The 27993-nt window shown below is 36.4% G+C and overlaps 1 protein-coding gene across 1 annotated transcript; it reads left to right on the plus strand.

Annotated features, from left to right (window-relative positions):
* The first annotated feature begins 5563 nt into the window (after positions 1 to 5563).
* On the plus strand, positions 5564 to 27993 carry LOC128552904 (pre-mRNA-processing factor 17-like). The gene is made up of 10 exons (XM_053533979.1): positions 5564 to 5798; positions 18058 to 18144; positions 18735 to 18864; positions 19249 to 19335; positions 20283 to 20425; positions 23646 to 23742; positions 24820 to 25034; positions 26732 to 26879; positions 27491 to 27606; positions 27847 to 27993. The coding sequence occupies exons 1-10, from the start codon at positions 5631 to 5633 to the stop codon at positions 27982 to 27984; spliced, it is 1329 nt and encodes a 442-aa protein (XP_053389954.1). The 5' UTR covers positions 5564 to 5630; the 3' UTR covers positions 27985 to 27993.

Raw genomic sequence — 27993 nt, forward strand, 5'->3', positions numbered from 1 at the left:
CAATTTTAGAAACTTATTTCCTGTCCTCAGGTAAGACCCTCATGGCCCTCTTGTGAAACTAAAGCAATAAAATTTGTATATACAGTTTTGAATACATGTTCGAGTCATTAGTGTTATATTGACCTTTGTGGTCAGGTGAGCGATACAGGGCCATCATGACCCTCTTGTTTGAAAAGTAACTCGATCTGATTAGTAAAAAAAAGTAGGTTGCACACTATTAACGATTGGGAACGACAGGCACGGAACACGCATCGAGTAAAAGCAGCGCTTTCGGATGTATTTCTCTATTTTTTCTCGTTATAGCCAAAACAGACGGCCCCAAAACAGAAGGTTGTATTTTTCATCTTATTACTGCAGAGTAAGTGAAAAACTGCTATTTTACTGATTTGACGCGTTTTTAAAAGTTACACGAAAATGGTACGAAACACATAAAGTTTAAGAAAGGTACGTAACACGTGTTTCTCTAAAAATTCCATACAAGTTGCAGTTTCAGTGATATTTTTAAGAAATAAACCAACTTCTCGAGGCCTAATATAGCCCAACTGCAAAATATCATTTAAGAGTATTTTCTTAAGAATATGAAAATGTAATAAAATGATGTTCCTTTGCTTTACAAACTGTAAGCTGTAAGTTTCTTTTTTCAGGAATTTAGACTATTTCAGCTTCACAGGGACATTCAAAATTGCATTATATATGTTGCTTCTTAATAAAAATATCTAGTACATCCCATTTATTCAAACATTCAGAAATATATTAAAGTACGTAATGATAAAACGTACCTGTGCATCACTTAATTATGTCTCCGACATGTAGCAGGGGAGATATATTGGTTTATTGTTGTTCATCTGTCAATCTGCCTGTCTGTCCGTCTGTCACAGAATTTGTCCACACAATTCCTCCGACACTAACGGACGGATTTACACCAAACTTCAGAAAGTGACCATTGCCATGCTTAGTTGTGCATATTATCAGCATTTCTCGATTTGATGATTTTCAGCAGAGTTATGGTCCTTAATCCATCTAATTTTATGATGTTTTCACGACGTCTCATGTTATTGAGAAGATTTCCACCAAATCTTACAGGAGCTACCAGTGCCTAGCCTAGTTATACATATCATCGGCATGTTGTGGTTCAGTGATTTTCAGCAGAGTTATGAGCCTTGAGTGATCATATTTTACAGTGTTTACGATATATACTTGTTGCATACAATTGGGCTTAATTTCACTAAACCTTACAATTAAGTGATAAGTATGAAGCGTATACGTAGTTGTGTAAAATGCCGTTATATTCTTACTAAATGATTTTCAGTGGAGTCATGACCCTCGATTTGTTAAATTCTTTTATCTCTGCTACTTCTCCTGTGCCAGTGGTTGGAATTCCACCAAACTTGAAAGGAATTACCGCTGTGTATATCCGGCGTTGGAATGTTATGGTTCAGTAATTTTCCCTGGTATTATGGTCCTTAATCTGTGGAATTTTACATTTCTACTTTGTTATTGGTTGGAAATATACGATTTTCGTGAAAAACAACCTTTAGTTAGTTACTTTGTTGTTAAGCATTTGCAAATACTTATGGACCGTGAACATACTTTAAAGACAACCCGATTCAGCTTAAGTCCAAAACTATTCAATTCAAAGGATTCCGTTCGCATCGCACACAATGATAGGTCATTAGGATACAGTGAACTATACAAGAATCATTTGAATTTCTCTACTTTGCTAATTTCTTGAATTACTCTTCCTCTTATTCAATTTACTTGTGTCCAACTGTACATTACTCTAAATGTATCGAAATGAATTTAATCCAATGACATACAAGTCAAATGGTTTATCGCGGCCAGAAATTTGTACAAACCGGACAGAAGTTGCGAAATTGTCATTTGTGCAGGAAAGAAGCGTTTACCATAATGTCCAGTACTGGACAGGTATAGTGACATACGTTTAAGATATCATGCTTTCTGTTTATGCAGGTAAACTTGTGTTTGGTTAAATTTCAACAGAGTACAATTGTCTGAACAGTGTACAAACTCATTACTGTTTTTTCAGGCAAGGGTGGAAAAAAGTGGTAGATAATGAAAGCAGTAACATTTTTATTTAAAAAAAAATAAACAATATTATGAGACAAACATTTCCAACATCTTTGGACGGTTCAGAAATCCCATGTTAAACGTACGATAAAGTCCGAAACGCGTGAAAATGTTCCGAATGTAAATCGGGTGAAGTAGGCGCTCTATGTATAGAGTTAGATTATTCGTCTTGATACTGTACCAGAGGGGTCGGTCAATTGTGGGTTATTGATAACACTGGGCGAGTCTACTTACTTATTACTTGAGGATGAAAAACACGTGTTTTTTTTAAATGTTGCTCTTAAACAAGGGTGGCGGTTGAACTACAAAAAGTACAACAACAGTTAATTCACAACAAATCGTACGGTATGTTTTATAATCAGTAGAAGCTAGTCGTATTTACGCGTATGAGACCTGTTTCACCCATAAGTAAAGAATTCACAGGTCCATCATGAAATATTTTCCCCAGCGCGCATATACTTCACCTATTCCATATGATCGCGGCCTCGATCAATAAATGGAGAAAAGTGCAGTGTCTAAGAATCATAACTCTGCATTGCCTCTTCTTTCAATTACCCCCCCCCCCCCCCCCCCCCCCCCCCCACACACACACACCCTTTAAAATTGGCAGGCATATAATACAGTATGTAAAAAAATAGATGGTGTTAATCTTGATATCGGGGATAAAATAAATGTGAAGAGAAAATAAAGTTTAATAAACTGCACAAAAAGGCGCTATAGCTTTTCAATCAAACATAGCCCGAACATTTTTATTCTGTCGTGCCGGGCGACCTGCGGATCGATCGAGTTTCTTTTTCTGTTTTAATAGCATGTCTATACAGGTCGGTATGGTCTGTACAGCACCTTCCCCTTAAAAGTAAAATATTATCACAACAAACAACAGACAAGCAAACTTAGCTTCTAGTAAAGTTTGAATGTCTAATATGCAATTAATATATATCCAGCCAGTAAACTCGTCCAGTTAACCAAAGATAGTATTTTCTTTGACAAGTAGAAAAACACAAATATCATCAGTTTCTGGCATCAATATAAGCAAAAATAAACATTGCAAAGGAAATCATACACAGCAAGCTAAAATTTAAAGAAAGAAAGTCAAACAGGTACAAAGCAGAACAGAAGAAGCAGAATGTTCTTCACCCTGTAACCTGAAAATAGGAGGAATTTTATGAATGCACATTATTGTTCTAACTTGTGGAAGTTCCAGCATGTTTGAATATCTCAAACTGAAATTAGAAGATTTAATAATTGCTGAAGATCGGCAATACCGTGGGAATAATTTGTGTATACATTTAAAAGTGTTGCAATTATACGTAACCTGTTAGATGTAAAATGGTCATGGTAACCTTGCAGTCCCATTAAAATGATGCATTTAAGACAGATCATGTACTTTAGTCAGACCCGTCAACCTTCTTTTTAATTAAGTACCATAGTTTGAAAGATAATCGTTATAATTAATCCTCCAGTCCTTGTATTGCATCTTATAGATAATCCTACAGTCCTTGTATTGCAACTTGAAGATTCTCCTTCAGTCCTTGTATTGCACATATATCGTAATCCTCCATTCCTTGTAGTGCACAGATAATCTTTCAGTCCTTTTATTGCACCGATACTCCTCCAACAGGTAAATCTTCAGACCCTGCATTGCACATAATACATTCCTTCAGTCTTTGTATTGCACAGATAATCCTTCATTCCTTGTATTGCATCGATACTCCCCCAACAGGTAAATCTTCAGTCCTTGCATTGCACATATATTCCTTCAGTCTTTGTATTGCACAGAAAATCCTTCATTCCTTGTATTGCAACTTGAAGATAATCCTTCAGTCCTTGTATTGCAACTCCTCGGCGATATATGACCATTTTGTGTCGATTCGCCGTAACACCAAACTCACTTACTCACTTGTATTGCAACTTGTAAATAATCCTTCAGTCCCTGTATTGCAACTTATAGATAATCCTTCAGTCCTCGTATTGCAACTTATCGATAATCCCTAAGTCCTTACATTGAAACTTTTCTAATTTTCTATGCTTAATTTACTGAAAAAAGATCAAGGTAAAATGTATCTGATTAAAGTTTTACTTGACCTATACAGAAGGATTTGACCTCTCAATTTGTTTTGTTATCTACGCAGATTGATTGGAACTTTTCAGGGTTTGCTTGTAATTCTCTATAGTGAACCGATGTATGATGGATTGATTTCTGATTCAATAGTTTCTGTAAGTGTTGAGATTAGTGTGGCTGATGGATGGGATATTGGTATCTGCATAGTTGATTTTTTTTTACAACATAGAGGTTATCATCTATGAATGTGTTAAAAAACAGAGGTCTAAGTGTTCAGCATAATAATTTGTAGCCAGTAAAGTTGCTGATTGTGACCCTTTGAGACCTGTTAGAAAGATAGGTTGACATTGACTGACTGTGATTAAAAAGTAAAAACAGATCTGGTGCGCATGTGAAGATAAAATGAACAAATAAAGGAACACAGTGTTGTACTTCCTTGGAGTGTTCAGTGGCATAACTTCCAATGGGGAGCTTAATAAAATGTATGGTGCGCACCTAATTAACCTCCCTCTTACCCCAACGATGTTACAAAGTCACAGGACAGTGTACATAAAAGTAATAACCGCTAGGTGAATCCCTAACGCACGTAACAGCAACAGAAGGCATGTCATGTAAACACAAAAAATCTCTTGAGAATTTATATAAGAAGCAACCCTTATAGGAACCAGAAACTCTTTTAATAAATCGTTTTGTATCTTTACCAAATATATGGTTGAAAATTACCATGACCCAAAAATCTTACGGAGTTTGTCAACTACATCCCCATAAAAATTGGGTTTTGATATACCTTCTGGCAAAGTGTCTTAGAATCACTATTGAACTTATAAAGTACATTTCGTAGATGTGTAGTCCATTTCGCTCTCTGTCCCTACCCCTGTAAATCTGATATTCTAGAAAATGTCGAAACAATATTATTAGCAATCTCATCACCTCGGACTTCGCAAAATGGCGAATACAAATAGTCCTTCCTTATTTTCTTTGCATTTTTTTGTGTGCTAAAATCACATGACAGATTTATGCTTGACATGTAGGCAGCATTTTCATAATGAAATAACAACATGACAGAATTGTTCATGAAAACTTAGATCATTCACAACCCCTACAATTTTAGACCTTATGTTTTGGCTGATTTTGCAGTTTGTGTGTTCGACCGAAAATATTATGATCCCCACTTTTTTTTCGATTTTATTCAGCACTGGCAATATTCTTCAAGAAGATATAAGTTACAGACATTAAAAATGGGTCCTGCTGTGTGCTGAGGCCATTGGAAATATGTCAATCTGATATAGAATAAAGTAAAACATCTATTTAGTGTGTTGTAACCTTGTTTAGTAGTCTGATTTAGTGGTGTTCAGCCAATACGGTAAAGTACGGGTACGGGTACATACGCCGGCTTTATCTAAGGGAAGCCACTCTAACACGCACATGAACCAAACCAAAAAACGAAGGGAAACGTCAATAAATAGTGATATTTGTAAACATGGAGGCAATACTCTCATACGACAGCGATACAAGCGATAAAAGTGAAAGTTCAGAAAACGAAAACAGCGCTGCAGCTGAACTTTTTTCACATCTGAAACCGGTTGATAAAACAAATTCTGTATCAAAAACGATAGCACTGAATTCGACACCTATCGTCGTTCCAACAGTAAATTATATTTTCATATTAGTGTGTAAGAGTATGCATTAGGGACCTGCGTTAGAAATTGTTGCTGCCTATACAATGGTAGCATTACTCATTTGTCTTATATCTTGAGGATGACATTTTATGATCGTCCATCTAAGAATTACTAGTCCGAGCTCGAATATGCCTCCGAGGTATGGTCGCCCCACACCCAAACTCAAATTGACCGAATTGAAAGCGTCCAAAGGAGAGCCGCCCATTGGATCAAGACTGACTATAGGGATTTTTCTAGAGCGGAATAGCAGGGCGCAGCGCCCTGCCCATTTTTAGCGCCGCTCTTCTGCCCGAAATTGCCGCCCTTTCGCCTTTCTTCAGCGCCCCTTTGACCATTAATTAAGTATTTCTAAATGAACTGCCCATCAATCATCTGTCAAAATACCATCCCAAATAACTGTTGATACGAAGTTATGACACCCACCGACTATACACAGGTGCTGTGTATTTGCCCTAGGCATGTAGCCAGTATCGGTATGCAGACGACGACCGACCGAATCGTAACAAACAATTAGATAGGTCAGCAATTAAAGCAAACTGCAAAACAGATTAAAAAAGGAGAAAAAAACATCTTTAAACAAAGTCTGCTGCTTATTAAATGCCGATTAACAGTCAGGAATACAGGCTGACACGGACCATGGCTGATTCGGACCAAATTTACTTGGCTTATTCGGCCCAAATTGTTTAAGTTTTCCTGACACTAATGTCATGAGTAAAAATAAAATTTATGAGTATTAAGTTTAATGTCTGATGCAAAGAATAATTAAAGTCCTTACTTAGATGCATTTTAGTTTGTCAAAACTTCTTACCTGCTTGTACGGTGTATATTTTATGTCTTTACTTCAAGTTAAACCTCTATATAAGCTATAATCAACATTATTTTCTGAAATTGCTGAATCATCCAAAATTTATGGTCATTATTGACTGTTAAATAGAAGTTTGTGGTCTGAATCAGCCAAAATATATGGTCATTATGTACTTTTATTCGAAGTATGTGGTCCGAATCAGCCAAAATATTTGGTCCGAATCAGCCACGGCCCGAATCAGCCTGTTTCCACAGTCAGGGGTGTAACTGTTTTAAGTTATGTAACCTATTTCAGTTACTTTTTCAAATATTTTATAACCTGTATTAGTTATAAAATATAGATAACGCAGTTAAGTTATTCAGAAAAAGCCTTTTTGCTGTTCTCACAAAATGGCCTTTAAAGTGTAATTAGTAGTAAACTGTGGTTAATCAAATTATCTTTTAGTCTGATCATGGCCTGATGAGCATAATGGGATGTTTAAGAGTTTTATAGCTTTAAAACCATTTGCGTAAGACTTTATCAGCCTTGCGTAAAAGAAATTACTACATAGCTGGAAAGATAAAAGACCAAGGATTCAGGAAATGATTGCATTAGTCACTTTCAAAATAAGGAATTGACACATGAGGGCTTTGTAATATTTTATGATAACTGAAACAAGTTATGAAAGAAAACGCAATAACTCAAATGCGTTATAAAATGTGATAACTTGAAACCCCTGACTGATTAATGGCCAGTAATTATCGGCAATTAGCGTGGCACCTCGTGTCAATTTTGTTGTTCACAGTTTGATCTAGGTTGAAGATAACAGTCGTTCTTTAATTAGTATCACTGCCTATCAGAATATCTATGATTTTGTTATATTTATTTCATCAAAATACTATTAAATTTGTATGATATTACAGAACGTAACGGCAATCTCAGAATTTAGTCTAAATAATGAGACCTCGGGTAGACTGATTTTACATTTTGATATTTTATGTTGTCTACCTAGAGGTCTCAACCAGAAACAATCAAAACTATGGTGGAAACTGTGGTCGATTGAAATTACAATTTTTCAGTAGTCATGATTTTTTTAGCCCTAACAGCTGACCTGTTGTTTTAAATCATAAATAGTAAATAAAAAACATAAGAACAGGACATATTTATCAAGAATTTCTGTTGTAAAAAATTTAAACCTCTAACGTTTCAATCGTCTTCATGTAATGGCGGTCGGAGGCATGACCAATGAAAATGATTAGTGTAGTAATGTGTTTACCTGTATCGGCCATTTTCCAATATGTAGTACACGCGATTTAAACCTCTGAATATTTTTAACTGCCTTAGTTTGAAAGTTTTTTAAGGAATCTAGATAATATATACATCATTGGAAAGGAAAAATTACAGACTTGCTATGTATGCATTTCGTTTTTTGATCCGTCACTTTATTATAACATAATTCCCACTCAACGGATTCGATTGGGTGTTATTTACGCAAAGAAGGGGACAGTGCTATCACATTCTTTTCCTTTTCTGGTTTGTACTCGGAGGCAGATATCGACAAGTCAAAAAAATATTCAACTCTCAGGTACAATTATTTGGACTATCTCAGAATTTAGCGTAGACAGTCAGCGCGTAGAGTAATTTCCCTTTACCAAAATGGCGAAAATCGTAAACAAAGTTATTTTGTAGTTGGAAAATTGTCTACACCTTCGTATAATATGCACCCACAATTCAGGGGGTGGGGGAGGCTGGTCCTGGGTAAAAAAAATTGTGCATTTATACAAGAGTATCAACGGTACGTTCAGTAATGTAATGAATGTACATGTATAATGACAGATTTCCACCAGAATTATTAAATTATTCAATAGTATCTTTACGGTATATTTCTAATCGAGAAAACTTTCAAACAGAAAAAATATATGCAAACATAAAACAAACTGCATGTATTTATAAATGATAAGCATGTTATATAGACAAACAGGTATTAATATTTTTCCTGACATTCAGATTCATTGCAAATCTTTCTGTAGTACCTTACAATGTAGACATTACAACAAAAACCATGGAAATCTACCTTATGATTTTCGTAGACAAAGGTACGCAACGCGCAAAATGCACCCTACTCCTTTTTAGCAGCACCCTGCCCTTTCTAGAGGTCTAGAAAAATCCCTAGACTACGGCTGTACTTCCAGTGGAACAGATATGCTACACTCCCTAAACCTTCGACGACTGGATTTAAGGCGTTTAGATTCTAGGTTATCACTTTTCTATAAGATTCATCATGATCTGGTTGCTATCCCAATCGTAGATTACCTTACCCCAATGACCCTATGTGTCCGCTATGGCCATTCCCTAAGTTATAGGTTAATTACTGCAACCACTGACTACTACAAGTTTTCTTATTTTCCAAGAACAGTGTTCCATTGGAACCAACTTCCCCCCAGAGTCGCCCACCTCCCTACCCTAGTAGTTAAGCGTTCATATTAATTTATCCATTTTATTTGGAAATAATAGTCAAAATTAATTAATGAATTGCTTGTTTTATAAGCTTTCCATTCTTCAGAAATCACTTTAAGAACTGGTTTGTAACACCTCGGCATTTCAAGGGCATCAGTTTTTTTTATTGGTTTAAAGTTTAAGTGATTAGCAAATTAAAAAAAACACTAATATGTTATCATACTAATTAACTGATTAACAGAAATCACTTAATTTGTTATCCCCCGCCGATGAAATCGGGAGGGGGGTATTGAAATGGCGTTGTCCGTCCGTCAGTCCGTCAGTCAGTCAGTCCGTCCGTCCGCAGCCATTTCTCAGTAACTACTTGGTAGAATTTCATGAAACTTGAAATAAACATGAACCAACATACTGCGATGATGCCCGTCAAGTTTTGTTTTTGATTGGTCAATTTCCCTCAGAGTTATTGCCCTTGATTTAATAAAAAATGTCTGTCTGCAGCTATTTCTCAGTAACTAACAGGTAGAATTTCATCAAATTTGAAATAGACATGAACCAAGATACTGCGCTGATGCCCGTCAAGTTTTTTTTTTGATTGGTCAATTTCCCTCAGAGTTATTGCCCTTGATTTAATCAAAAATGTCTGTCTGCAGCTATTTCTCAGTAACTAACAGGTAGAATTTCATCAAATTTGAAATAGACATGAACCAAGATACTGCGCTGATGCCCGTCAAGTTTTTTTTTTGATAGGTCAATTTCCCTCAGAGTTATTGCCCTTGATTTAATGAAAAATGTCCGTCTGCAGCCATTTCTCAGTAACTAGCAGGTAGAATTTCATCAAACTTGAAATAGACATGAACCAAGATACTGCGACGATGCCCTTCAAGTTTTTTTTTCGATTGGTCAATTTTCCATTTAGTTATTGCCCTTTAATTGTTTAAAAATCCACAGATCTGTACATAACAAACCAACCAATTGGAAGAATTTCATTAAACTTCTTCCATTCTTTTCCATGCACATTTATTATAAACATGTGATGTTGTGTACCTACACCTAGTCACCACCTTACATTGGTCACCCCCTTCCCCCCCCCTCACCCCCCCCCCCCCATTTTTTTTTTTTTTTTTTTCTTTTTTTTCATTTTTCGTTTTCTACCAATATTTATAATCAACATGTAAACTGTTGTATCCTCACCCCCCCCCCCCCCACCCACCCAAACAAACCATTCATTTTCTTTTAATTTGATTTGACTAATGAAATTATTTGCTTCTTGGTAACATTCTTAACCTTTTGCAGGATATATTTTTTTGCCGTTCCTCAACTCTGACCCTTTCGGCGGGGGATTCCAATTCATCGAATTTGCTTGTTTTAATTGTTTCTTTTATTGTAAGTTTATTTCGGCTTGCTCTGATGCCAACAATGAGTTCCGCATTCATTTGTACTAGTTTATATCATTCCAATATGGCGGACAGTATGCCACGGGTACACTTTTGGAGACACAGTATGGCTTGCTAAAATGGTAAAATTAATTAAACATGCATGATACTTACCAAAAGAAACAAAGTGAATTTCAGCAGCTTTATGCATAGAAATAAAATTCCGGTTCCCTAGCCTATGCACGGTACTTTGGCTAGGGAACCAGTTCCGGACGAATAAGTTTGCTTTCTAGGGAACCGATTCCGGTTCTCTAGCCACTGCCTTTTAAATAAGAGACTTAAATCTTTGAAAATATGATGTGACAGGTGTGAGGAGATAATATCAACCCAGACACCTATTGATCTTGAGGTCAGTAGGCTAAAGGTCAAGGTCACAGTGACCAGGAACAGTTAAAACTTTCCGGACTATAACTTGAGAATGCTTGGGCCTGGAATCACTAAACTTAATAGGAAGGTTAGTCATGATCAGCAGATGACCTCTGTTTATTTAAAGGTCAGTAGGTCAAAGGTCAAGGTCGGATTTACCCAGAACAGTAGAACTTTTGTGTTTAGTGACCAAATATTTTCTGTTCCTTATGCAATTACTGAATGCATCACGGAGGCATTTCGTGTTCTACTAGCTCTTGTTCCTTCTTTTTGTTGGGTGGCAGAAACATAAAGGCACTACTGTTCAATTTTCCAAAGGCTTCCATTATAAGAATTGACCCTTTGGGCTTTGGCATACCCCAAAATGGAGAGATGACATTAAAATTTGATTCATTAAAGAAGATAGATTGTCAGACTTAAAACAATAGTAATCATATAAATTTGTATAAGCTAATCCAATCGAGTTTTTTACAATTTTTCTTCAAGCACATATCCCCTTTGTTGAATTAGAGGCAAAATTTACTATTCTAAAGAGACAATCTTAAGATCATGCATTCAGTCAGACTGTTGTAAAATATTCCATATTTTACAGAAAGCATTTCATTGCTTGATTTTGACACTGATTTTATGATTTTTATCCCATGAACTTATGTCTCATTGTCTCTTACAGGTTTCCCTACACTTACCATTTTTAGCTCCACTATTCGGAGAATAGAGGTGCTACTCTTCTCACCCTGGTGTCGGTGTAGGCGGCAGCGTGAGCTTTCTTGGTTAAAGGTTTTCGGCAACCTTTGGTTTCTTTGTTACTATTGCTTATATCTTACTGTAACTTCAAATTAAACATGGTTCAGCATGTAAACAAAGTATGTGCAGGGGCTGGGCCCATTAAACCTAAAGTCAAGGTCACCAAGATGTTATACTTAGGTTATTTTTAAGGTTAAAGTTTTTCAGCAACCTTTGTTTTTAGCTCACCTGTCACATAGTGACAAGGTGAGCTTTTGTGATCACCCGTCGTCCGTCCTTCATCGTCTGTCCACAAATTCTTGTGAACATGATAGAGACCACATTTTGCAATCAGTATTAATTAAACTTGAACACAACTTGTATTGTCATAATATCTTGGTTCCTTTCATAAACTAGCCAGATCCCGTCACGAGTTCCAGAGTTATGGCCCCTTGAAAGGCCAAAATTTGCTATTTTTCAATTTTGCTTGTGAACATGATAGAGACCATATTTTGCAATTGATTTTAATCAAACTTGCACACAACTTTTATTGGCGTAATATCTTGGTTCCTATCGAAAACTGGCCAGATCCCATCAAGGGTTCTAGAGTTATGGCCCCTTAAATAGCTAAAATTTGCTATTATTTGGCTTGTGAACACGATAGAGACAACATTTTGCAATTGACTTTAATCAGACTTGCACACAACTTGTATTGGCATAATATCTCAGTTCCTTTCAAAAGCTGGCCAGATCCCTTCATGGGCTTGAGACTTCTGGCCCCATAAAGGACCAAAATTTGCTATTTTTGCTTTTGCAGCCATATAGAGACTTCAACATCCAACCATAGGTTTCGGAGTTACGACCCCTGAAAGAGTCAAATTTGTTAATATTACCTTGTGAACATGACAGAAGTAACATTTTACATTTGAGTTAAACCACACACACAACTTAAGTCACAATAATATCTCGGTTACTTTGGAAAAACGGCTACATTCGGTCCTGGGTTCTAGAGTTACTGCCCGTGAAAGGGGCAACATTTTCTGTATTGGCCCTTTCAGCCATATGGAGGTTTCATTTATGCTTTGATTTGATAAAACTTGCACAGAATGTTTATCTTGATGATCTCTAGGACAAGTTCAAAACTGGGTCATGTGGAGTCAGAAACTAGGTCACCAGGTCAAATCAAAGGAAAAGCTTGTTAACACCCTGGAGGCCACATTTATGACCTATCTTCATGAACCTTGGTCAGAATGTTCATCTTGATAATTATGTCTCCCCCAGAGATTGTTTTTGCCCTGTCCGTCCTTCTGTCCGTCCGTACGTCTCACTTCATTTCCGAGCAAAAACTGGAGAACCATTTGACCTAGAACCTTCAAACTTCATAGGGTTGTAGGGCTGCTGGAGTAGACGACCCATAATGATTATGGGGTCACTCCTCAAAGGTCAAGGTCACAGGGGCCTGAACATTGGAAACCATTTCCGATCAATAACTAGAGAACCACTTGACCCAGAATGTTGAAACTTCATAGGTTGATTGGTCATGAAGAGTAGATGACCACTATTGATTTTGGAGTCACTCCGTCAAAGGTCAAGGTCACAGGGACCTGAACATTGAAAACCATTTCCGATCAATAACTAGAGAACCACTTGACCCAGAATGTTGAAACTTCATAGGATGATTGGTCATGAAGAGTAGATGACCCCTATTGTCTTTGGGGTCAGTCTGTCAGAGGTCAAGGTCACAGGGGCCTGAACATTGAAAACCATTTCCGATCAATAACTAGAGAACCACTTGACCCAGAATGTTGAAACTTCATAAGATGATTGATCATGTAGAGTAGATGACCCCTATTGTTTTTGGGGTCACTCTGTCAAAGGTCAAGGTCACAGGGGCCTGAACATTGAAAACCATTTCCGATCAATAACTTGAGTACCACTTGACCCAGAATGTTGAAACTTCATAGGATGATTGTACATGCAAAGTAGATGACCCTTATTGATTTTGGAGTCACTCCGTTAAAGGTCAAGGTCACAGGGGCCTGAACATTGAAAACCATTTCCGGTCGGTAACTTGAGAACCACTCGACCCAGAATGTTGAAACTTCATGTGATGATTGTTCATGCAGAATAAATGACCCCTATAGTTTTTGGGGTCACTCCGTTAAAGGTCAAGGACACAGGGGCCTGAACATTGATAACCATTTCCGATCAATAACTTCAGAACCTCTTGATCCAGAATGTTGAAACTTCATAGGATGATTGAACATGCAGATTAGGTGACCCCAATCGATTATGGGGTCACTCTGTTAAAGGTCAAGGTCACAGGAGCCTGAACATGGAAAACAATTTCCGATCAAAAACTTGAGAACCACTTGACCCAGAATGTTGAAACTTCATAGGATGATTGAACATGCAGAGTAGATGATCCCTATTGATTTTGGGGTCAGTCTGTTAAAGGTCAAGGTCACAGGGGCCTGGTCATGTAAAATCATTTCTGGAGAATAACTTGAGAACCACTTGACCTAGAATGTTGAAACTTAATAGGGTGATTGGACATGCAGAGTAGATGACCCTTATTTATTTTGAGGTCACTTGGTCAAAGGTCAAGGTCACAGGAGCCTGAACATGGAAAACAATTTCCGATCAATAACTTGAGAACCACTTGACCCAGAATGTTGAAACTTCATAGGATGATTGAACATGCAGAGTAGATGATCCCTATTGATTTTGGGGACAGTCTGTTTTAGGTCAAGGTCACAGGGGCTTGGTCATGTAAAATCATTTCTGGAGAATAACTTGAGAACCACTTGACCTAGAATGTTGAAACTTAATAGGATGATTGGACATGCAGAGTAGATGATCCCTATTGATTTTGAGGTCACTTGATCAAAGGTCAAGGTCACAGGAGCCTGAACATGGAAAACAATTTCCGATCAATAACTTGAGAGCCACTTGACCCAGAATGTTGAAACTTCATAGGATGATTGAACATGCAGAGCAGATGATCCCTATTGATTTTGGGGTCAGTCTGTTAAAGGTCAAGGTCACAGGGGCCTGGTCATGTAAAATAATTTCTGGAGAATAACTTGAGAACCACTTGACCTAGAATGTTGAAACTTAATAGGATGATTGGACATGCAGAGTAGATGATCCCTGTTTATTTTGAGGTCACTTGATCAAAGGTCAAGGTCACAGGAGCCTGAACAGTGACTTGAGAACCACAAGGCCAATAGTGTTGAAATTTAGCGGGATGACTGGACATGCCAAATAGATGATCCCTATTGCAGCCAACCATCAGTGTCTCTTTGACTTTCGCTCCTGACCCCTATTGACTTCTTGCCTATAGGACTTTGCATTGGGGGAGACATGTGCTTTTTTACAAAAGCAATTTCTAGTTTCTAGACCAAGTTTGAAACTGGGTCATGTGGGTTCAAATCTAGGTCACCCTCTCAAACCAAAGTAAGTGCTTGTTAACACCCGAGAGGCCATATTTATGACCCTATCTTCATGGAACTTTAAAAGAGTGTTTATCTTGATGATTCCTATGCCAAGTTCAAAACTGGGTCATATAGGGTCAAAAACTAGGTCACTCGCCAAATGAATGGATAAGCTTGTTAACACTCTTGAGGCCACATAAATTTTATGACCCTATCTTCCTGAAACAGTCAAACTTAGTCAGAATGTTCATCTTCTTGATTTCTAGGCCAAGTTAGAAATCCGGTCATGTGGGATCAAAAACTAGGTCACCTGCTTAAATCAAAGGAAATGCTTGTTAACACTCTAGAGGCCATATCTTTGACCCTATCTTCATGAAACTTGGTAAGAATGTTTATCTTGATGATTACTTTGCCAAGTCTGAAACTGGGACCCAGTCATGTTAGGTCAAAAACTAGGTCACCACTCAAATCAAAGCAAACATTTGTTAACACTGTAGAGGCCACATTTATGACCCCGTCTTCATAAAACTTGGTCAGAATGTTTATCTTGGTGATTCTAAGGCCAAGTTCAACAGGTGAGCGATATTGGGTCATCATGACCCTCTTGTTTTGTCATATTTTTGTTACTATTGCTTATATCTTACTGTAACTTGACATAAACATTGTCCAGTATACAAACAAAGTATGTGCAGGGGCTGGGCCCATTATACATAAGGTCAAGGTCACCATGGTGTTATACTTTGGTTATTTTTAAGGTTAAAGTTTTTCGGCAACCTTTGATTTTCTGTCATGTCTTTGTTACTACTGCTTATATCTTACTGTATGTTCAAATAAAGACATAAACATTGTCCAGCATACAAACAAAGTATGTGCTGGGGCTGGGCCCATTATACCCAAGGTCAAGGTCATCAAGGTGTTATACTAAGATTATTTTAAAGGTTAAAGTGTTTTGGCAACCTTTGTCTTTCTGTCATTATTATTGTTATTATACCAGATTTGTTGAGCTCCCTTTTCATATGAAATATACGTTAAAGGGCGCTTTACAATTAAACATGTGGCATATCGCAGATATGTAGGAAAATCACAAAACATGACATACCCTGAAATCCTGAAAATAAGCCGGCCTGAAAAATAAGCCACCATTTCACTACAGGTAAAAAGGGCTCATAAATTAGCCGCACTCAAAAATAAGCCGACGAATTTTTTTTGTAATAGTAATAGTATCAATGACTTTGTTTAGGACGCCATATAAGATAGCAAAAGTTACCAATGTGTACATAGCAGATATATTTCCAAATGTAATAGCAATAAAACATACTTTGGAATAAAAACACTTTAAACAAAAACACACACATAGAAGGTCATAACCCTTAAAATGTGACATGATGAAATAAAGGATGAATTGCCAATTTAGTTAATTACACTAGATAGTAACTTCATCATGTAAATATTGTCCAGCATATAAACAAAGTATGTGCAGGGGCTGGGCCCATTATACCCAAGGTCAAGGTCACCAAGTTGATATACTTGGAATTATTTTCATGTTAAATTTTCCGAAAGCTTCGTTTATAGACATATCTTTGGTACTTTAAAGATAACGACTTGAAATTAGAAATATTTCTTTATAGCATGGTTACAATTACCATAACTCTGATTGTACTGATTGTATTTTTGACAGAATTATGCCTGTTTCATACATCATTACATGTACTTAAAGTTGTTTGGCAATCTTTGCTTTCTGGATATAACTTTAGTACAATATAAGATAATGACTTGAAACTTAAAATATTTCAAATCAGAAATGTTAAAATCTTTATCATCATCATCTGCTATAATAATGGAAAAAAAATAAAAATAAAAAATAAATGGAATTTTAATTGAGTTTAGCAAAGTCTTTATACTTTATGTTTATAGTTTCTTGGATAATTTTTTCTGATATAATGTAATTCCATCAAAATAAAGAATGTCAGTACCCCTTCCATACTTGACCTTTTACCCCTCTAAGTAGTAGGGTCTTTTTATATCTTGGTATATATATTATATCCTTTTAAAGTAGGGGTCTCTTATTGAATTTATTGAGACATAAATGCATTTTACTGTCAAATTTCCGAATAGTGGAGCACGCTGTCTTACGGACAGCTCTTGTTATCATAGGCTGTTATTCAATAACAACATTTAATCACAATTCTAGGTCACTGGGCAAATAGCGAAGGGTACGAAACCATGTCTGAATCGATTAGGGACAAAGAAACCAGAAATGTAAACTATTCCTTCTTCCGCAGCAAATTAATTGTAACAGTTTTTCAGGCAAAATGACTTCATCTTTTATACTAACATAAAAAGAAGTAGCATTTTCAATAGAATAGTTACGCCGAGATAAGAGATCCCAATAGAATCTCTAGCTGTCGGAGAAAAAGAGTCTTCCCAAATATAGAAGATCCTCAGACCCAGGAATCCTGTTAGTGTTGAATCCTGCTGTAGGCACGCATTCATAAAACTAAAACCAACATACATAGCAAAAACAGCAAAGTAAATTCTTTGCTGTAAGAGCCTGTTTTGTGATCAAAAATTATTTCCCTTTGGTCATGTGATTGCCTTGTTTACTGGAAGGCTGATGCAGTGAATGTTCACTATAAACCTAGAAGTATTGAATGTCATTTTATTATGAGTAAATACAGTAATTATGTCCCAGAATGTTGAAACTATATAGGATGATTGGACATGCAGAGTAGATGATGCCTACTGATTTTGGGGTCACTCGATCAAAGGTCAAGGTCACAGGGGCCTGAACATGGAAATCTGTTTCCAATTCATAACTTGAGAACCACTAAGCCCAGAATGTTGAAACTTTATGGAATGATTGGACATGCCAAGTAGATGATTCCTATTGCAGCCAACCATCAGTGTCGCTTTGACTTTTGCTCCTGTCCCCTATTGACTTTCTGCCTATATGACTATACATTGGGGGAGACATGCGCTTTTCTACAAAAGCATCTTTTAGTTATGTTTGTGTTTTTAATATTTTCAGGAAGACACCAGTGGTTTAAGACATTTAGATCCTAAGACAAGAGAAGTGAAATATAATCCAAAATATGATGAGTTATATGCACCACAGGTAAGTTGATTATTTAGACACACTGACATGGTTTGACAAAAGTCCTAACCTGGAATAGATTCATGGAATATTTTATTTTGGTGTGTAAATGCAATGTCAGGGAAAGGACAACCGTAAGCTAATTAGCTTTCTGTCTAATTCCCTTATCTCAGTTGTTGTATATTATTCATGTAATGACTTAAAATAAATAAAATATGTTTTTAAAAACCAAATGCCATGTATTCTAGTTTGGGGCTGTCTGTCTTTCATATTTGTTGTTTGGGCCATAACTTTATAAAACCATTCAAGGTATTGACTTCAGGTGTGGCATTTAGGTAGGTGGCAATGAGATGATCACATAAACTTTGTTGGTAGATCAAAGGTCAAGGTCACAAACTTGAGTTCTCATGATCTTTCATTATTATTGGGTCCGGAGCACAACTATTCAAGGTATTTACTTTGAACTTAGAATATAGGCTGTTGACGAGGAAATGATTGGCAGAGTGTAACAATCCACATACTGTATAATATAATAATTGCGCTGTCTCTTGTTAAAAGATAAAATAAACATGAAACTTCTTTATCAAGCCTTTCATATTCCTGATCTCTAGGTTGGCCCAACCAATCCATATAAAACACAGCAATTTTCTGCAACAAGAAACAGTCTGGCAGGTTATGTAGAGGAAGCACATGTCAGCAACTTCACATTTGAAAATCAGAGAAGAACATTTCATAGTTATGGTAAGCATAACTAGCAACTTATTTGCCATGGCAACATAAAAGATTCAGTAATAATTCTAAACCTGAAACAGCTTTAAATATCTGAAATTTACACAGCATTTCAGCAGTAAAGAAGTATTGTTACATATTTTGATAAGATAAATAAATGTGTTTAAATTGATATTTTTCGCACTTTTCATAGTATTCTCTGTTGTAATTTGTGTTGATGCTCTTCTGTTAAAGCTGTAATAATTTTCAGTTGATTGAAATAATTATCACATGAACTGGGGTTAAAACATATCTTTTTGTTGACTGACATATGTTAATAGATTGAAGTAAAGAGACTTTGTTATGAATGGTTTTAGTACTCATTAACAACAGCCTGTTAATTGATGTATCATGCAGGTTATGCAATAGATCCAACAGTTGATTCACAGGCACCCTCTGAGGAAAACATTCTAGGTAGTAAAGAAGCATTGGAAGAAAATAAAGGTTTGTTATACTTGAAATTACTGTTTCAATTAGCAGCAATTTGTGTATAACTATACATTCTGTATACTTTAAGGACAAATTTTAATTACTTTCAGAGAATCTCTTAACATGAACAATTTGATTTAGAAGCCTATAATTTGAACTTGCTTAATATGAAATATCTGCCTCTCTATTTGTTCATAGGCATTTGTAATCTGAATACAATTGCAATTTTCAAAAAAAGTTGTAATTATATAATATGTTAGACTTACTTCGTTACTTAAGATTGAGTTTTGTATGTTACACAGTATGTGTTCTGGCCAAAACCACTTCCTTTCCCTTAGAAAATACTGAAATTTTCACAGCTAAGTCACAGGCATAATAATCATTATGATGTTTTAAGTCCCCTACCGGTAGAACACTGGAGAGGACTATAGGCATGCCCTCTGTCCGTCCCTCTGTCCATCTGCAAATCTGGGTCCTGCGATAACACAAAAAGTATTCAAGCTAGGTTCATAAAACTTGGTATGTTAATAAGAGGGCAATATGTTGATTATGCACATACATGACTTATGCTTATAGGTCAAAGGTCAAGGTCACTATAGGTCAAGTAAAAGTTGTTTCTGCTCCATAACTTTTATATGCATTGATGGATTATCTTAGTGCACCATACAAACGTTCCCTATGATGAGACAGTGTGTCATCTATGCTTGTTGGTTAAAGGTCAAGGTCACTGTTCAAGGTCAAGTAAAAATTTGTTTCTGCTCCATTACTTTTAATTGCATTGAAGGATTTTTAGTACTACACAGAAATGTTCCCCATGATTAGACAATGTGTCATGCATATGACCCATGGTTGTCTGTCAAAGGTCAAGGTCACTAAGGGGACTTCTGTTAGCCCCTGCAGTACTCGGTCACTTGTTTTATAAGCTTTGTGCATTTAAGTAAAAAATATGGTTATTTAAACAGGTTTGACAGCATTTGAAAAAGTAAAGAAACGAGAAGAGGATAAAAGAAAAAGACTTCGGAATGATAATCCCTCAGATATTGAAGGTTTTATAGGACCATGGGGCAAATTTGTGGATGAAAAAACAGTGATGAAACCAAATGAGGTTGGTATATTGACAACAGCTTACTGTAGATTTAAAGTTTAATATTATGAAACATAATTGCTTAGCTTTTTGTCTAAGACTGTTATTGAACCAAATATTGGATGATGCTTTGATGGTTATCTTTTTATTGAAATTTCGCATTGTAACTATGAAATATAATTTGGTACCATGTTTTTATAAATATAACATCCCCCAAAAAAAGAAATGTAATTATACCTCACTTGGAAGAAGAGGTGGTATATTGTTTTGCTTGTGTCAGTCTGTTTTTAGCTCACCTGTCACAAAGTGACAAGGTGAGCTTTTGTGATCGCGCGATGTCCGTCGTCCGTCCGTGCGTCCGTAAACTTTTGCTTGTGACCACTCTAGAGGTCACATTTTTCATGGGATCTTTATGAAAGTTGGTCAGAATGTTCATCTTGATGATATCTAGGTCAAGTTCGAAACTGGGTCACGTGCCGTCAAAAACTAGGTCAGTAGGTCTAAAAATAGAAAAACCTTGTGACCTCTCTAGAGGCCATATATTTCACAAGATCTTCATGAAAATTGGTCAGAATGTTCACCTTGATGATATCTAGGTAAAGTTCGAAACTGGGTCATGTGCCTTCAAAAACTAGGTCAGTAGGTCTAAAAATAGAAAAACCTTGTGACCTCTCTAGAGGCCATATATTTCATAAGATCTTCATGTAAATTGGTCAGGACGTTCACCTTGATGATATCTAGGTCAAGTTCGAAACTGGGTCACGTGCCATCAAAAACTAGGTCAGTAGGTCAAATAATAGAAAAACCTTGTGACCTCTCTAAAGGCCATATTTTTCATGGGATCTGTATGAAAGTTGGTCTGAATGTTCGTCTTGATGATATCTAGGTCAAGTTCGAAACTGGGTCACGTGCGGTCAAAAACTAGGTCAGTAGATCTAAAAATAGAAAAACCTTGTGACCTCTCTAGAGGCCATATATTTCATGAGATCTTCATGAAAATTGGTCAGAATGTTCACCTTGATGATATCTAGGTCAGGTTTGAAAGTGGGTCAACTGCAGTCAAAAACTAGGTCAGTAGGTCAAATAATAGAAAAACCTTGTGACCTCTCTAGAGGCCATATTTTTTATGGGATCTGTATGAAAGTTGGTCTGAATGTTTATCTTGATGATATCTAGATCAAGTTCGAAAGTGGGTCACATGCCTTCAAAAACTAGGTCAGTAGGTCAAATAATAGAAAAACCTTGTGACCTCTCTAAAGGCCATATTTTTCATGAGATCTGTATGAAAATTGGTCTGAATGTTCATCTTGATGATATCTAGGTCAAGTTCGAAACAAGGTCATGTGCGGTCAAAAACTAGGTCAGTAGGTCTAAAAATAGAAAAACCTTGTTACCTCTCTAGAGGCCATACTTGTGAATGGATCTCCATAAAAATTGGTCAGAATGTTCACCTTGATGATATCTTGGTCAGATTTGAAACTGGGTCACGTGCCTTAAAAAACTAGGTCAGTAGGTCAAATAATAAAAAAACCTTGTGACCTCTCTAGAGGCCATACTTTTCATGTGATCTGTATGAAAGTTGGTCTGAATGTTCATCTTGATGATATCTAGGTCAATTTTGAAACTGGGTCAACTGCGGTTAAAAACTAGGTCAGTAGGTCTAAAATTATTAAAATCTTTTGACTTCTCTAGAGGCCATATTTTTCAATGGATCTTCATGAAAATTGATCTGAATGTTAACCTTGATGATATCTAGGTCAGTTTCGAAACTGGGTCATGTGCGGTCAAAAACTAGGCCAGCAGGTATAAAAATAGAAAAACCTTGTGACCTCTCTAGAGGCCATATTTTTCATGAGATCTTCATGAAAATAAGTGAGAATGTTCATCTTGATGATATCTAGGTAAAGTTCAAAACAGGGTCACGTACCTTTGAAAACTAGGTCAATAGGTCAAATAATAGAAAAACCTTGTGACCTCTCTAGAGACCATATTTTTCAATGGATCTTCATGAAAATTTGTCAGAATTTTTATCTTGATAATATCTAGGTCAAGTTCAAAACTGGGTCACATGAGCTCAAAAACTAGGTCACTATGTCAAATAATAGAAAAAACGACGTCATACTCAAAACTGGGTCATGTGGGAAGAGGTGAGCGATTCAGGACCATCATGGTCCTCTTGTTTGTAGATAGACACTTAGGTTTCAGATCAATAACTAGAGAATGCTTTGGCCTATAGTAAGCAAACTTGTTAGGATAATTGCCTGTGGCCAATAGATGAACCCTGTTGTTTTGGGGTATAGTATGTCAAAGGTCAAGGTCACAATGACTGAAACTGAAAACAGTTTTCAGTTAATATTTGGAGAAGGATTGCACCAGCGGTTGTCATGCTTCTTAGGATGATTGTGTATGATCACTAGATAGACCCCCACCTCCTCATTGCTTTTGGAATCAGTAGGTCAGGAACAAGGTTAAAATGAACTTAGGACTGAAAATTGTTTCTGATCAACTGAGGAATGCTGTAGCCTAAGATTGTCAAATTTCATAGGATGATTCCCTGTGGTCATTAGGGGGCCTCCGTGGCCGAGTGGTTATGGTCGCCGACTTCAAATCACTTGCCCCTCATCGATGTGGGTTCGAGCCTCACTTGGGGCATTGAATTCTTTATGAGAGGAAGCTATCCAGCTGGCTTACAGAAGGTCGGTGGTTCTACCCAGGTGCCCGCTCGTGATGAAATAATGCACGGAGGGGCCTTCCTCCACCATCAAAGCTGGAAAGTCGCCATATGACCTATAATTGTGTCAGTGCAACGTTAAACCCAACAAAAAAAAACAAAGATGATTCCTATTGTTATAATGATGTCAGTAGGTCAAACATGGTCCCCAGTTACCTGCAACAGGACATCATGATTTACAAACAGCTTTTGTTAATGTTTTGGTTTGCAGTAAATTTCATCAGAAAAAAACAAAAATTGATTCACACTATTCTATTTTTTCTCCTTAACTGGCTAGTTATAACCAATCAGCTTACAGTTTTGTACTCTCTTTGACCAAGTCATGTAAAATTCAGTCATACTTTCTTCTATTAAAAATAATGGATTTTGATTTAGGGTGAAGTTTTTTCATCAGTTATATTACCAGAGGAGAAGACCTCTTGTCTTATGCCATTTCTGAGTGTTAAGGTAAGGGAGTGAATTTCAAATTCATGATATTTTCTCCATTCATACTTGATTTGCTTCTTACAGGAAGAGAAGGCTGAGCTAGATGAGATTTTAGCCAAACGAGCAAAAACAGGAAAACAAGCGGAAGAAAAATCTGCCGAGGAGAAAACTACATTACACAGTGAGTATTTATAGAACTGTGTTATTGTAACTATCAGAATAACGTTCAAAGTTTTGATACAGTAAAGATCTAATGTTACTGATTGTAAGATCTTTTTCTTAGTGTATGTGAGCCAGTACTCTATAAGTTCATTCACTACTTCCTGAAAATTTACCTTCTGGTTTTAAGTTTTAACTTCTGTGTATAAGATATTGTTCTGTGTTTGAAATGGCTGACAGCAATATTTGAAACTCGGTAAGTTATGCCTGGTTTATCATCTTGTATATTATTTCTTCTTTAGGCTTGAATCATAAATCCTTTGCACATTCCTGGCAATATTGACTTTCTTGTGTTGATTTGCCATAAAATCTAACTAAGTTTTAGCTCGTCTGATTTTTGGAAAAAAATCTACGAGGTATTGTCGTCACTTGATCGTCGGCGTTGGTTAAAATTTTTGTTTATGTCCATCTTTTCTCAAAAACCATAAGAGCTACAGCTTTGAAACTTTGTACACTTGTTTGTCATTATTAGATGACTTAGTAGGCCAAAAACAATAACTCTGATGTGCATTTTGTCAAAGTTATGGCCCTTTTTGTACTTAGAAAATTTGAGTTTCTTGGTTAAAATTTTTGTTTAGGTCCACCTTTTCTTAAAAACTGTATGAGCTGCAGCTTTGAAACTTTGAGCACTTGTTTATTATCATTAGATGACTATATAGGCCAAGAACCATAACTCTAACCTGCATTTTGTTAGAATTATGACCCTTTTTGTACTTAGAAATTCTGAACTATAAATTCTGAACTGTAACACTTTTCTTACATACTGACCAGCACTTGCAGATGAGCAGTGGCATCCGTAGGTGGTGCTCTTGTTAAATTAGTGATGGCATTTCACCATAGGGTAAATTACACTATAAAGAACACAACATATTATTGAACTGTAGGAAAACCCATGTAGATCTATTATTACAAACAGTAACAGGTTTGCTGGTATCGTTTCTTTATTTTTCCAACTGGCTTGTAAGTTTCGTGTATTATGTCTTTGTTTTGTACAAAAAAATCTTCATTAAGTTATTATGCCAGTATTGATTATTTTCAGTCAAAGATGCGTATGATTACCAGGGTCGTTCCTTCCTACACATACCACAGGATGTTGGAGTCAATCTCAAGTCAGACTTCCCACCAGAGAAATGTTTTATACCGAAGAAACTCATACATACATGGGCGGGACACACAAAAGGTCTCGCTCAGATCAGATGGTACCCAAAGTCTGCTCATTTATTATTATCTGCTAGTATGGACAGCAAAATAAAGGTAATCTCATTCGTGAGAAGTATTGATGACAGCTTAGTGCATAATTTGTATATTTCTCATTCTCCCTATTTGTTCCACTGAAAATTGTGATGTTCGTTTTGCTTCAACATCAATTACTATTATTTTGCTACATAATAATATGCCCTTGTTTTGACAATGCCTAAAGAAGAACGTTCTTTAGATGATGTTGCAGTTGTTCTTTTGTTGAACTAACGGGGAAGCAGATTTTAATGTTGAATAAAAAAATATGTGCAATTTAGAAAATTTTTTAAAAAAGCCTTGCTAACAAATGACAAGCAAATATATTGTAAAAGACAGGAAATTATTGTTTTCAGACTTCATGCAAAATGAACAACAGAAAATGATCAGGAAATTAACCATGAATTGCTAACAGAGTTCATGGATTTGATGAAGTTATTCCGAGTGTCTTTCATTTGGCATGAACTCCGACAGAATTAATTCCTTTCTTGAATAAAGTTCCTTATTTGATAAATGGTGATGGAAGCCTTACATGTAATCCTTTGACACTGTACTGTCTTCTGTTGTACAAGTCATGCCATGGATTAATTTTTTTTTGTGCCCCCCCATGAGTGGTGGGGGCATATAGATTTGGTCTTGTCCGTGCGTCCATCTGAAGTTCGTGACGCGCCTAGCTCAAAAAGTATATGATATAAATTGATGAAACCTTGCATGAGTCTTTATCATGATATGAACTTGCGCACTTCCTATTTTTCGTCTGGCTCTGCCTCCTATTTCCAGAGTTATGGCCCCTGAAATAGTCAAAAATGCACATTTTCACCTTGTGACACGCCTAGCTCAAAAAGTATTACATATAAATTGATTAAACCTTGCATGAGTCTTTATCATGATATGAACTTGCGCACCTCCTATTTTTCATCTGGGTCAGCCCCCTATATCCAGAGTTATGGCCCCTGAAATAGTCAAAAATGCACATTTTCACCTTGTGACGCGCCTAACTCAAAAAGTATTACATATAAATTGATTAAACCTTGCATGAGTCTTTATCATGATATGAACTTGCGCACCTCCTATTTTCAGAGTTATGGCCCCAGAAATAGTCAAAAATGCACATTTTCAACTTGTGATGCACCTAGCTCAAAAAGTATATGATATAAATGGATAAAAACTTGCATGAGTCTTTATCATGATATAAACTTGCACACCTCTTACTTTTTGACTGGCGCCTTTCCCTATTTTTAAAGTTATGGCCCCTGAAATAGTAAAAAAAATGCACATTTTCACCTAATTATGTGCCTAGCTGAAAAAGTATTTGATGTAAATTCATGAAACCTTACTAGAGTCTTTATCATAATGTTACCTTGCACACTTGGCATTCTTCTTGAGAATCTTAGCGCTTATTACAGAGTTATGGCCCTTGAAATAGCCAAAATTGTTGGCGCACCCTGTGTCCTACAGACACATCCTAGTTTTCACAAGAGTTAGCTTTCACAAGATTTAGTTCATTCAGCGGTAGTACAGATAGTCTGTGTTTCTATACAGAAACTTCACTGAGCAGCTACCCATGCCAAAGATAATATCATGATATGTTACTGGATCATGTCACTATCACTTGAAGTCTCTATGACTTCAGTAGTCAGTGTGATTCCTATGGTATAACGGCTATATTTCTATTTCAAAATTTGAATGATATAAAAATGTGTTAAGTAATATTGCAGATCTGGGAAGTATATAATGACCGGCGATGTATCAGAACATACCTTGGACACAAGCAAGCTGTCAGAGATATTAACTTCAATAACAGTGGAACAGAGTTTCTGAGCTGTGGCTACGACAGATATTGTAAACTGTGGGACACAGAAACAGGTTAGTTAATAAAGATTTTTAAAGGGGAAGGAATGCCTAATTCTAAGTTGATTTTCTATGATAACCAATGGTCAATCATCCATAATTCAGAAAGAAGTTTTAAAATCTGACCACTGTTGAAAAAGTAAAAAATGACTGACCATTAGTATTTTTGGGGGGACTAATTTTCATGGATTTTATGGTTGCATCAGTCCAATAAATTAACCCTTACCCTGCTAAATTTCTATAATGGACTTGTCCATCTTTCAGTTTGGACAGTACCATTAACTGTTAAAAGGGGTGCTTACCAAAAAGATACTGACTGAATGGCGAACAGTGCAGATCTACACTGGTCGCAAAGGCAGAATCAATCGTGTCCAGCATGATAAGGGTTAAATCCCTAGAACAGGCAAAGTTCCTTTTTCATATTGATAAGCAGAAATCCATGAATTCATAAAAGTATTTTTAGAGTTATTTTGGAAGAGGTGTAATGTTCCATCGACATGTTTCTGCAGAGTCAGAAATGCGAAGCAGCAGTGGAAATAATTGAGAGATCAATTTCTTATAAACCTGGCTAATTTATTTCACAGGCTCTGTCACTCTGATATTAACTTTATTTTGATGTATTTCAGGAGAATGTAAAGGAAGATTCACAAGTAGAAAAGTTGCTTATTGTGTCAAATTTCACCCTGAAGAGGACAAACAACACTTGTTTGTGGCTGGTACCTCAGACAAGAAAATTATCTGTGTAAGTACACCTCAGACAAAAAAATTGTTTGTCAAAACTTACGTAAGTGGTACTTGCAAGATAATCATGTGTGAAAGTTACATCTGGCCGGAAAACCAGTGTAAATAATCAAACAGCAACCTTGACATGAAAATCATTTATCATCCTAAAATATGTTTGTTCGTACAACTTAGGTTGCTTTGTATCGACAAGGATGCCCCATCAAGCGTTTATTGAACACAGCTCCTTGTTTCATTACAGTGGGATATTCGTTCAGGGGAGATAGTTCAGGAATATGACAGACATCTCGGTGCAGTTAACTCAATAACATTTGTAGATCAGAATAGAAGATTTGTGTCAACTTCCGATGATAAAAGTTTACGAGTTTGGGAATGGTAAGTATACCTC

This window comes from Mercenaria mercenaria, unplaced genomic scaffold (assembly GCF_021730395.1).
Source record: "Mercenaria mercenaria strain notata unplaced genomic scaffold, MADL_Memer_1 contig_3280, whole genome shotgun sequence".
Lineage (NCBI taxonomy): Eukaryota > Metazoa > Mollusca > Bivalvia > Venerida > Veneridae > Mercenaria > Mercenaria mercenaria.

Bases quoted from the DNA above. Each gene is read 5' to 3' on its own strand.
- LOC128552904 (XM_053533979.1), top strand. From the start codon at position 5,631: ATGGAGGCAATACTCTCATACGACAGCGATACAAGCGATAAAAGTGAA. The intron at 25,035-26,731 runs GTAATCTCATTC...GTAATATTGCAG, and splicing joins GTATGGACAGCAAAATAAAG to ATCTGGGAAGTATATAATGA. The intron at 27,607-27,846 runs GTAAGTACACCT...GTTTCATTACAG, and splicing joins CAGACAAGAAAATTATCTGT to TGGGATATTCGTTCAGGGGA.